Source organism: Siniperca chuatsi, linkage group LG6, assembly GCF_020085105.1.
Source record: "Siniperca chuatsi isolate FFG_IHB_CAS linkage group LG6, ASM2008510v1, whole genome shotgun sequence".
NCBI lineage: Eukaryota > Metazoa > Chordata > Actinopteri > Centrarchiformes > Sinipercidae > Siniperca > Siniperca chuatsi.
The window spans coordinates 32,475,273-32,487,725 of NC_058047.1; the positions used below are offsets into that span (position 1 = coordinate 32,475,273).

Genomic DNA, 12,453 nt, shown 5'->3' on the forward strand with positions numbered 1-12,453 from the left:
CTTGGATAGGTTCTCCGTCATAATCTTTCAGTTTGTACACAGGGGGTTGGCGAGGTATATGTTCGGTTACTGTGAACAATTCATGGGTATAACTGTTGATATTTTTTATCAAACACTCCTCTCAGTTTGGATATTCTCACCAAATCTCCCTCCTTTAAAATTCATCTTTAATTTGTTTTTGTCGCGTATGGGAAATGTTCCGTACAGGTTTTCAAACACTCGAGAGACTTTTTCTGACGTCACCTGCATAGGCGTCATTTTTATACTTTTATGATAACTGTTATTGTAGCTGTCAAGCAATTCCTGTAAGACGTCCATGTACCTACAGCTGTTTGTAGCCGTAAAATACCTCCACAGTGTTTTCAATCTTTCAATAACAGACGCTTTCAGTTCACTGGCAGTTGCAAAATGATTAATTCCTCATTTCTTCATCAACCCCTCAAAGCTTTTGTTAAAGAACTCTTTGCCCACGTCCGTTTGTAACTTTTCAGGGGTCCGGCTTTCTTTTAAAAAAGAGTCAAAGGCCTTAGAGACCTCAACCCCTGTTTTTGTCTTCAAAGCTCTGGCAGAAGCCCGTTTTGAAAATACATCAATCTTTTTCTCGTCTTGACCGATCAGAGCGTAGTACATCTCCAATTTCTCTCTGATGCGTTTTTTGAGGTTACAAAGAAAGGCCTCGGAAGCGCCGTGGAGTCTGTATGCAGACACGTAGATATGGCGTGCCTGAAGCGCCCGTTGAATGGCTCTGATGAAACGATCCATCCAAAGCCGTTTCGTCAACTCATTATAGTGCCGATGGAAGAAATAATCTGGCATTTCAAACAGACATTCATGTCCAAACGTTTCTCCTTTCTCCAGCTGGTAAAAACAAAGTTCGTTGACTTCATAATTGAACGCATATCCCCACACACCTCCATTTTCTAAAAGCCATTCATCCTGAAGCGCGCTGGGGGGAGGTGTCTGGATCCGAGCCAAATACAACACCTGTTTCTTGGGTGCACCCCCTGGTGTTGCGTTTTGATAATGCATCACAGGTGTCTGGCTGATCATCTTCAACTGATTCATCTTGTTTGATGTTTCAGACCAGAAATATTCAGCTTTTATTTATTTTTTTCTTTTCACGCAAGCTCCTCCTAACCTATTTTCCCACTGGCTAACCCTCCCATTGGTTCACGCAAACTCCGCCTACCCTCCCACATCTTTCCAATTCATTCACACCTCACTCTGCATCAGACAGACAACAGATAATATTTAATCAAAGGTCAAAGGTCACCATCCACCATCCGTCGATTAAAAAGTGTCAGAAGGTGTTGCATCTCTCTCTAATGTGCTCACACAACTATGGTACAGTTACTCAAAGTAGAAACAGGGAGGTCTGTGAACTGTAATGGATGTAGGCAAAAAGATGAGCCTTGGGTTGGGTTTTCACTAAACTCAGACTGAACCAGTTTTTGCTGACTCTGTGTCAGAGGTGTTGATTTAGTTTTGTCCACCTCCATTTACACTTACTCAATCAGGCTTCAGCCCAGTAGATTCGCACTTTACAAGGTAGGGCATGTTCCAAACGTCTTCCAAACAGCCTGCTACAACAACTGTGGATGGAATGGAATTTCACAAAGTGTTGAAAGCTTTAATGTCAGCTTTAAAATGATATACGAATTTGATTCTCTTTCAGGTTATGTAAGCAGTTAAAATACTGTTATAAAACATTTATCATTTCTTCATATTCTTACTTATTTTTTCTACTGTTGACATTTGGGTTGAAAGGGTTATGTTTGAATAGTTCCTTTCAATTCTAAATCAGTTTCTACACTTCTTGTATATTATGTTAGGTCTACTTAGTGCTACAGCAACAACCTGTGTGTGTGTGTGTGGTTGTGTGGGAGGCTCACCTAATAGTATGATGATACAGATGAGGATGGCGATGATGGCTCCAGTGCCCAGTCCTGCCGCAATGATTCGCTCCATGTCCACACAGTCTCCATGGTGATCACACTGGCAGACCTTGATCCTCAGGTGGGATGTGTTGGACATGGGCAGGTTGCCAGAGTCTGTGATCATGATGGGAACCTCGTAGATCCCACTGGCTAGAGAGCCGATCCGCAGTCGAAGCTGGGCGTACTCGCCTAGAGTATGATAAGATGAAGATGGAAGGGTAGATACAGTAGATGGAGAAAGTGAAAGTGTGGTAATTCCTCAATTACAGACTTCATCCTGCTTCATATTCATGCCCATCCACTCAATTACACTGGGAGCTGCCCAGTACTGCTAGTCTGCTAATGGTGGTCACAGGAGCAGCTGGCGGTTCTTTGCTTTGGAAAAAGCATTTCAACAGCAGTTGCTGATGGAGAGAAGAGTTCTGCATATTTTCCCCTATATTCATTTTCAAAGATACCAACTAAAATAGAAACTTTACACCAGTCCCGAACCCACAAATCTCAATTACTTACTGTGAGGTAACAAAAACAACTGAAGTGAAAAGGACAATAAAATGTCTAAATGTCTAATTTCTAAATAGCTTCTGCCACAAAATGCAACTGTTCCCCAGACATTTGATTCAGAGTCCAACAGGGCCAGATTTACCTCGTTATGTAGCTTTAATCTAAGAGGAGAAAGTGGATTATTTTTCTTTCTTACGGTGTTCCAAATGGGAACAAGGAAATGGGCTGAAAGCAATAGCCAGTAATAAAGAAAACAGTTTCCTGTGTAAATTTGGAAGTATACTAGAAACTAAATCAAAACTGGCATGTTCACAAAGGCAAAATGGTTGGTTTGCAACCAAAACGTGTCACACTGGCTTCAGTCACTGCAGACCAGCGGAGGTTCTTGAACCAGCACCTGTAGCTGGTCACCACCGTCACATGTCCTCTGGTTTATCACATTCTTAGCACATTCTTCCTCCTTCTGATTATTTCAAAGATGAATCAGTTTGAGGGTGGTCTAGCCTCAGACCACGAGTCCTCCATGATTTACAAGTACCCCGATCTGATGAGTCAAACTTAGCTCACAGTCAGTGTAAAGCTTTGAATTTGCCAAGCTTTGTTTTGATGATATTATCACCTACTTCTACTTGCCAGTGAACTCTTGGGACGGTTAAACATCGGGTCTCATGTCGCTGAGCGTAGAGATTCATTCTTGACCTTGGGAATACACATCTGTGGTAAATATTCTAAACTCAAGGTTCACTTGGTGGCTTATTCTAGAGCTGTTGTGCAGCGGTGTGGAGTGTCACTATGTGGCCATTTGTGTGATGTGTGTGCTGATTGTAGCACAAGCAGAAACACTAACCAGAAACCCCAACTTGAAGAGCGATACAACGCCAAGCGACTGCACGGCGATTAACGTCTTTGTACTCCCTCATGTCGGGGTTGTACAGCTCTGGAAAGGTCATCAGTCTCTCTTCCATCGTCACAGCTGCTCGGTAAACAGCGGAATGCTACATGGTAAACAAAGTTCTTCTTCCCGTGGGCGTCCTCCGGTCTGATTGCCGGTTTACGTGATTGGCCACCGCAGCGTGACGTCAGGTTGTGTATCTCCAAAAGTTGTTTTCGCTGCAGGGCAGCTGAGTGTTTTTTTTTCCTTGGCATTCCCTGCGGTCCCCACTGCCGCAGCCTAAACGCACTACCCACATTTAAATGAATGGAAGCACTGGCGTTTTCGCCACAACGCCTGATTTGGTGTGAAAACAGCCTTACCATCTCCACCCATATATGACTACCTCACATGATGACAACTAAGGTGGTCCCATTCACTGAAGAAGGCTATAAGCTCTGGAAAACTCTAGGAATTGGATTTTGAGTTTGGAATATTTTGCCAAAGAAGTCTCATGTAACTCGACAATCGAAGTCATGGCTGAAGTCTGTTAAAGCAGGTCTTAAGTCAGTTCAAGTCTTTATAAGCACATTGCAAGTCAGGATGTTTTTCAGGTCTGTAAATGCTGACCATTAAACTGACAAAGCATTTGAACATTTTGTTTACAAAACTGTATTATTATTATAAAACTGTATGCATTTTTTACAAAGCTGAGACCATGTCCTTTCAGTGCAGAGACCTATTTAATAAATAAGGCATGCTTGATGCCTTCTTTTTTATTGTTACTGCTTTTTTCTGGATAGATACGTGACACTTGCTTTCAAGTCTCATATCAAGTCTTCAGAGAGTCAGGTTTCAAATAACTCCAGTCTCCATGCACATGTCCAAGTCAAATTTCAAATGGCTCGATATTTGTGATGTAAGGCTGACTCAGTCCAAGCCTCAAGTCTCAGATGCTACTCTGGTTCAAATATTTTACTGGACCTGGAGTTACAGTAAATAATGAGGTAAATGAAGCCGTTTCGGACTCTCCGGACGCTACAAGAAAAAACTCACTTCTGTAGCTTGTTGTGGTCATCATGTGATCTTCCACTGTCATGGAGTCACTATAAATAGAACTTGATTTTTATTTTTGGGTGTATTCTTCCCTTTAAGCAGGTACAGAAAGTAAGAGAAGGAATGAATGAACAAAGATACATATCAAAATTGACAAGCTCACGCACATTGTTCCATACTGACCATTGAGGCGACTGAGGGTCCAGTTGCGGCGTACATCTGATGGACGATTGGCCAACTCGAAGGCGAAGGGTCCAGCGTTAGGGGTCAGGTCGGGGTCACTGGCTGTGATGTTGATGGCGTTGGGATCTGGCTTCTCACACATTTCCACCTCAGGAGGGAACACGTGAGGTGCATTGTCATTTATGTCCAGCAGGTACATCTGAAGGGTGCCTGTCCCACTGGCAGGCGGGATACCTGGACACAGAATGCAGACATGTTCAATATTTGATTTCATTTTTTACTTTACTGTTTATTTAACATCGACAATCCACAATACATTTATTGCACCAGATATAGCTAAAAGCTAATTACCATCTGTAGTCCCTGGGCGGAGCCACCCAGTGATGTGCAGGTTAATGAAGTAAAAGATAACAGTCAGCTGATTTGAATTAAATCTCAGTTAAGGTGAATCATAACTATGATTGGAAAGATTGCTTTTACACCAAAATTTCCTGCCCATTTCCCTGACATCGTTGGCTTTACTGACGAAGATAAACATGGTGGAAATAGTTGTTCTCTACTTACTAACAAGAGTACAAGTTTAAAACCCAGGTAAAGGCTGCTCATTACACCCCCTAATAAAACCTGTCCTTGAGGATTGTGGTAGACAAAGGGGTCCAAAATGAAAGGGGTTCATCCTCTGGGAATGACATACTCAGTCAATTTAATGTGCCCATTAAATTTTAATGTTTCTTATGTGCAAATGGAAATTTTGGCCTGATGGTGACACTAGAGGATGGCTCATATTACCAACAATATTAGGATTCATTCTCTGGGGTTGATGGATATCGATAGTAGGGCCGCACGATCGATCGAATTATCGAAATCGTAATATGGCCAAGTGCAATATCCAAATTGCAGAAGCTGCAATTGTTTGATGAAGGTAAAATGTGTCACAAAACAGCATTATAATGGAGTACTGTGGTGCTGCAGAGATGCAGTCCTCTGCAAATGTTGTTCTCCAGATGTAAGAAAACTTGTTTGTTTGGTACAGACCAACAACTGTCACATCATCATTATTTTAATAGTTTTTTCAGAGAAAATGAAAACTGTAATGCAAAAATGATCATTCCCACAAATTGTGAAACGTATCGAAATATCAAAATAATCGCAATATGATTTTTTAGCATATTGTGCAGCAACAGCAATTTTCAGGAAAATCTGGCCAGCAGTTTTTAACATACAGAGCAGCCCAAAGACACCATGATGCTACACTAGAGGTCTGGTGGTCCGCATATCATTCAAGGATAAGGCTGGCAAAACACAATATTTTCCCTATTGTCATCAATTCCTTTGAAAAGAGCCAAACCAAAAATGAACTGATCCTGCTGACAGGTGTGTATCGCAGCCTGATGGATCTTCTTCCTCTGAGCCGCAGAGCTCCACTGCTGTCCAGAAACTATTAAAACACACCAGCGAGCCGCACTGTTGCACTGGCTGACATGTTCCCTCATCACCACGAACACACACACTCAGTCCCACACACACCGTCCTGCTGCCCCAAACACTCACTACAGCACCACATGTGGATTCATCCGCAACATAAACATTTGATAAAAACTACAGCGAGCAGCTGTTTGAGGAAATGACTGAGCCTTTTTAAACATGAAACGATATATCTGTGTTTTTAAAGATTTACATCTTCAGTAGGAACCAATGGGCTCGGAGCTGAGAGCCGCAGACAGGGGAGGGAAGTATTGAGAGACGGACTAACACATGGTTGGTTTTAGTGTTTTGTTGTTTTTTTGTCATGTCTTTTCATGGGATTTGTTGACAATAAGAAAAATATTACCAGCCTTATCCTTTAAGTGAATGCCACATGTCAGAATGTACAACCTATGCAGCAAAATCATCCCCAGTACATTTTTGGATGCAGCATATGGGGGGTAATCAACAATGAAGTTAGTGAAAAATAATGAATACAAGCTGGCTAAACACTATACACATCCTTCCAGCTATGCATACTATTACTAACAGTGAGGAGGCTACTGCATCAGTTATCTGAAATGAATGCATGTCCTCTGGCAAATCAAAAGTGGATTCTTCATGGCCACAGTGTAAACTACAGTATGCTCTGCAATAGTAGGTGACCGCCGCCGCCGTGTAACCCTTATGCACAAGCTTGCATGTGTTTGTCCTTGTGTCTGAGTGTGGTTTTGTATCAGTGACCTCCTTGCAGAGTGTGTGTGTGTGTGTGTTCGATAAGGGCAGAGAATGTGCTAAGACAGTGAGTTAGCAGGGAGCATGGAGCACAGCGGGGTCTCTGTATGGAGAGGTGCAGCGGAGAGCTACTGCTGAATGACATTCCTCTCCAACAATTTTCCACGCTGAACAGAGAATCCTCTTTTCTATGGCTATAAAGCACAGTTGTGACCAGAACAAGAGCAGAAAAACATCTCCATTAGAAATCAATGGGAGTACTGTGCCCATGTAATCTTACAAGTCTCCCTGATCAGAAAATTTGATTACAGGAATAAAGAATTGAAATATAATTAAAGGTGGACAGCACAGTCTGTTGTCTGCAGGAAGAAGTGCTTTTCTTCCCATTCTGTGAAATAAGAGCTTTACTTCAGACTGGAGTCATGTAGGGACCCAAACTAAGCCTAAATTTGCTATATTCAACTGCAGACCTGCAAACTAAAATCAGGCGGGGGGGGTCCGGGGGCACTCTGCCCTGACAGAAAATGGTAGTGGTTTTTGAAATGCAAGGGAAGCCTTCTGGAGCCTTCTGAGATTAGAACACAACGAGAAAACAGCAGCTGGTTTTAATGTGCATTCTGATTCTTCTAATCACAATGTCTACAACCAACACACACACACACACACACACACACACACATTACTTAAATAAAAGTATAATATATATTATATTACTGGATTCTAGTTATTGATGCCTTAATGTGTCCATCACTTTAATGCTGCAGCTGCTGAAGGTGGAGCTACTTTAAACTACTTTCCTGTCCACGCTGCTGGGGAGCGTGTGCATTTCCTTATTTCTAGCTAGTAATGTGGCTTGCAACAGTGTCAGTGCTGTAGCTTTACTAGCTGCTGTTTCCAGGTAGCTCCCCCTACACTGCAGATACTCTGCAGAAGCTGGACTAACACTCTGACTCCACAGTAAAACCAGCACAACCCCTGGAATTATTTAAATAGCACTGAGGCACAGTGAACACAGTCCACCTCTGTGTGTGTGTGTGTGTGTGGGGGTTACTGCAGGACAGCGCTGCCCTCGTGCCTCACCGTTATCAGAAGCCATGAAGGTAACGTTGTAGAGGTTGTTCTTGACGTAGGGAGACTCTCGGTCAAGGATGGCGATGGTGGAAATCCGACCGTTAACCGGGTCAATCTCCAGCCAGCTGGCAGGATCGTACATCTTGGAGTACCTGGATTCAGCCAGAGGGAGGGACAGCATGAGAAACACCACAGAGACGCTTCTTTATCTGCTTCTCTGGCTACAGGCCAAGCAGCTACTGCAGAGCTGACACATGGAGGCTGCAGCACTCTCATGAGACGACCGCAACTCATTCATTTATTCCCACAGGAAATGATTCTACCTTTATCAAAAAATATATTCGTCAGTGGAAATTTGTTATATTTTCTAGACTTGGAAACAACCCATAAACAGAATGAAACTCGGCAAATTCCTGTGACTTGCTGATGAAATGTGTTTATCTAATAGAATTTACTCAGACTCTTACATCTGCATTGCCACCATAAACCACCCTTGAATAGGGAATGTTGTCCATTTAGTATATTTTTAATTGGTGAGCCAAAGAGTAGAATGGCACAGTTGTGAATATATGTAGAATACAAAGCAACGAAAAAGAAAACTCAGAAACCAAAATGCTCTCCCTGGCCCGTTCAGAGCCCAAAACGCTCGCTTTATGTGTGTGAGCTGCGCGTGTGTATGCGCTGGCATGTTTTTGTGAACACAGTGTGCGTCCACCATTGGCTGTTGCTAGGCTACAAAGACTTCAGCACTACATTTAGAAACAAACAGTGGGATGTAAAAGAAAGGATGGGGACGAGCAGCAGCAGTCCTGCAGGCGCTCTGGTCTACAGAGATATACATTTCCTCCAGATAACATGCTTTTAGAAAAAGAATCCAGGCATCTTATCAGCTTTTATCTCAAAACGGGGCTGCGACAGAGAGCAGCATGCCGCCCTCGCTAATGGAGAAGGCAAACGTTCACCCTACTGTGAAAATTAAATTGTGTTGTTGAATATGGTCACTAAAGGGAAATCTTAAAGGAAAAGACTAAAACCCCTGCTCATTAGGAGAGTGGGAAACTTCCACACACTGAACATTTCTGGGAAAACATTATTTAATTTTTATTTTTCCTTCAAAAGATCATCATCTAATCATATAATCTCCTCTCCTCATATATTTCCATGTAATATGCTCAGAAAATATATGTAGTGGGCACTGTGTTTCACTGTGTTTCACTGTGTTGGCTCTGGCACATTGTATTTGAAATGAAACAATAACTATGAAGTTAAAGTGCTGACTTTCAGCTTTAAGGGTCTTTCGTCCGCATACTGGATGAACAGTGCACGATGAAGGTGCCAGTATTACAGTACGGAACTGCACATGGATGGTCGAACAGTTTACGAAGCTATTGAGCAATCCAACATCACACTCGCTTCACACAGTGATTGGTCAGTAAGAAAGAACGCGGGCTTTGAACTTCTCTCTCAGCTCTCTTTTGATTTGCTGCACAGCTATTTCTGTCACTTTACATGTGAATAATCGAGTGCAACACTACGAATGTCTTCCAGGAGAGACTGTCTGAAAATGTGCAGCATTATCATCATATTTAAACGATATTGTGTCTCCCCCGTCTCTACGGCCCCATTTATGCTTGTCATTTCAAGCGTCTCACATCCGGCTAAAATGCAGATGAGATCTAACACACTTTCACGTACACTTAGCCACATATATGCGTCTCTGTTGGTAAGATCACAAATCTGATTGCAGTCTGTCTTCGTGACTGACGAAAACACCAGAAGAAGAATAACTTCTGAACTTCAGCAGTTTGGTTACTACAATAACAGTTTAGCGAGCATTAGCTAACAACTATCCATAAGCTAAGCTATTTATCAACTACGAGCCAGACAAAAGTGTTATCTTCTTCACGGCTCTAACTCACGCCGCTCCCTCACCGATACAGATCATTCAGTGGTTCAACTGATCCGATAAAAGCTCCAACTCGGTGAACCTTCTGTATGACCGTGTGTGTTGAAATCGCAGTTGCGAGGAGTAAAGACTACATATGTGTCTTGGAGAGATGGACAATTTACACCTTTTCAACATCTGGCTAGAATGAGTGTCACACCTCTTCAGGACGTGGTTTCAGCAATGAGATTTCATTCCGTCTTGAATGCTTCTTGGGTGCATTCACACTTTGCTTTTTTAGATCAGATAGCTATCCCCTCTACCCAAGCCGCATGAAGTGACCGAGGCCCTGTTTATTAACATGCGTCTTGGGTGATCCGATCACAAGTGGACAGCTCTAACTACGTCAGTTCACACCTGGAATTAGAATGCGTCTCAAGTGACCACTTGTGATCGGCTCTCACTTCCCCGCTCTATATGCAAATAAAAACATACATCATTTCTGTTTGCAAAGACCAAATGCTTTGTTAGTTTTAACCTGAATTTGGTGAATTTACTGTTTAACAGACCACAAATGAGACAAGAATTAGGTTCCAATTGGGTTGGAATAGATGAAGTGATTCTCACAGATTACTGTACAAAATAACTTTATTTATTATAATAACTTTTTTCACTGATTTTGATGAAACTGGATGATATTTTATGGATATGATATTTTCGGGTTTTCCCACTTACAGAGTTTCCTGATGGCAAATTCCTGTGACTTGCTGATGAAATGTGTTTATCTAATAGAATTTACTCATACTCTTACATCTGCATTGCTGTGACAGCAGAAATAGTCATGTTTCAATGTTTCATGAGAAATAATGTGAATAAACAGGAAAATAGCACAGCTTTAAACAAAGGCAAGCAGAACATTCAGAAAGCCACCATAAACCACCCTTGAATAGGGAATGTTGTCCATTTAGTATATTTTTAATTGGTGAGATAAAGAGTTCTGAATATATGTAGCAGCACCAACTTATTACCTCCTATTAGCTTTAAAGCTTAAATAAATTATTTACTTATTATTACTTTATTACCCCGGTTCAAAGGAACTAATCATTCCCTCGGGAGCAATTTGAGGTTCAGTGTCTTTCCCAAAGGACACTTTGAGGGAAGCCGGGATCGAACCGCTGACCTTCTGAGTGGTGGACGACCCGCTCTACCACTAAGACACAGCCGCCCCAACTGTATCTGCCTTTAGCTAGTTAGCTCAGTTAGCCATGCATCTAGCAGTCCTATTAGGTTTAAAGCTTAAATAAATGATTTACTTATTATTACTTTATTACCCCGGTGCTCCAAGCTCCCAGTCTGGGCAGAGTCAGCTAGCCTTAATAGGACCACTAGCTGCACAGCTAATGGCGCTAACTAGCTAATGGCAGTACAGTTAGCAGCAGTTAGCGGTTACCAGTCTATGGCTGTTACTTTAGCAACAAGTAAAGCTATCTGTCCATCAAGAAACTCCCTAAATCACAGAGAGTTGAGGCAGAGCAGCCGAAGGACATCAGACAGCGTGTTTCGTGTGTACTCCATCCATGAGAATCCATTTTGGCTGTTGTTGTGGCTTCTTCTTGTTGTTTCACACTTTAATATGATGCCACTGGTGCAAAAATGAGTACATACTTCCACTTACACAGAGGACATCAGTTGAGAAGGTGGTCCTTCAATGTGAACACAGTCACATACACACTGCTAAAACAATGTGGCCATATGTGGACCACCTCCGAATGTGGTCTGAACGATCAGATCTTAATGCGTCCTCAATGCGTCTTGCGTGCATTCACACCTGTACTTAGAGCTGTCCACTTGTGATCAGATCATCCAGGACGCATGTTAATGGCAGGAGTAAACAGGGCCTAAGTGTAAATGGGCTTAATGATGGCCGGCTTTTCACTCTGCCTTCGAGTGTGGCCACTCAGAACAGCTATAAATACTATTGCTTTCCGACAAGATCGAACAAACTACTATTTTTCTAGCACAACCCCATTTCATCATTCATTCATCCAACCAACCAACCAACCAACCAACCAACCAACCATTTTCTTTACCCTCCTATCCTTTGCAGGGTCACGGGGAGTTGGAGCCGCATATTTAATGAGACAATACAGCAGGACAATCATCTTAAACATACAGACAAGGTAATCAAGGAGTTTTCAAGGCCAAACAGCGGACATTCACGATCAGTCAACTGATCGTGTGTTTCCCTGCTAAACTGCAGACTGAAGCCAGACAAGCTAGAAGTAAACATGGCTACAGTACAGGTTTGGCAGAGCATCAAGATACCGATAGTCTGCTGATGTCTGGGGGTCATAGGCCATCATGTGTATCAATATACATGTTTTAATGTTTTGTGATGTTTTTCTCATTTTTATAATTAGTTTTCATAATATTATGTAGCTATTTAAACCATGAAGGGTCATGGTGGTGTAGCTGAGAAGGGAGAGGCAATTACTTCTCTCAGCTAACAGTTAGCTCAGAAACTTTAATCTTCAAGTTAACAATATTTTTTTTCTGTTTTTTAAACTTCTTAAACTTTATTCATTTTGAAAAGAGTTTCAGATTTCACACAAAACACTTTGAAACAAGTTAAGAAATGGTAAAGATAGTTCAAGTTAGGAGCGTGTTGCTAGCATCACTAATTGCTCCTGTAGTTCTGGAAGCTAATGTTCCCAAACTAGAAGTCAAGAACGGGCCATGACAACTCT

General features: G+C 42.0%; 1 protein-coding gene across 2 annotated transcripts in view; it reads right to left on the reverse strand.

Moving 5' to 3' along the window:
- Window positions 1-12,453, reverse strand: part of LOC122877516 (cadherin-2-like) — a 122,283-nt gene that overhangs the window by 35,576 nt on the left and 74,254 nt on the right. Inside the window, exons 11-14 of one of the 2 annotated variants that reach the window (XM_044199157.1) lie at window positions 7,831-7,973; window positions 4,552-4,785; window positions 1,893-2,126; window positions 1,510-1,592 (exon numbers count right to left, since the gene is read on the reverse strand). In XM_044199157.1, the coding sequence (XP_044055092.1) occupies window positions 1,510-1,592; window positions 1,893-2,126; window positions 4,552-4,785; window positions 7,831-7,973 (694 nt within the window). The remainder of the gene's footprint in view (window positions 1-1,509; window positions 1,593-1,892; window positions 2,127-4,551; window positions 4,786-7,830; window positions 7,974-12,453) is intronic. The other variant, XM_044199156.1, reaches the window with a different exon arrangement.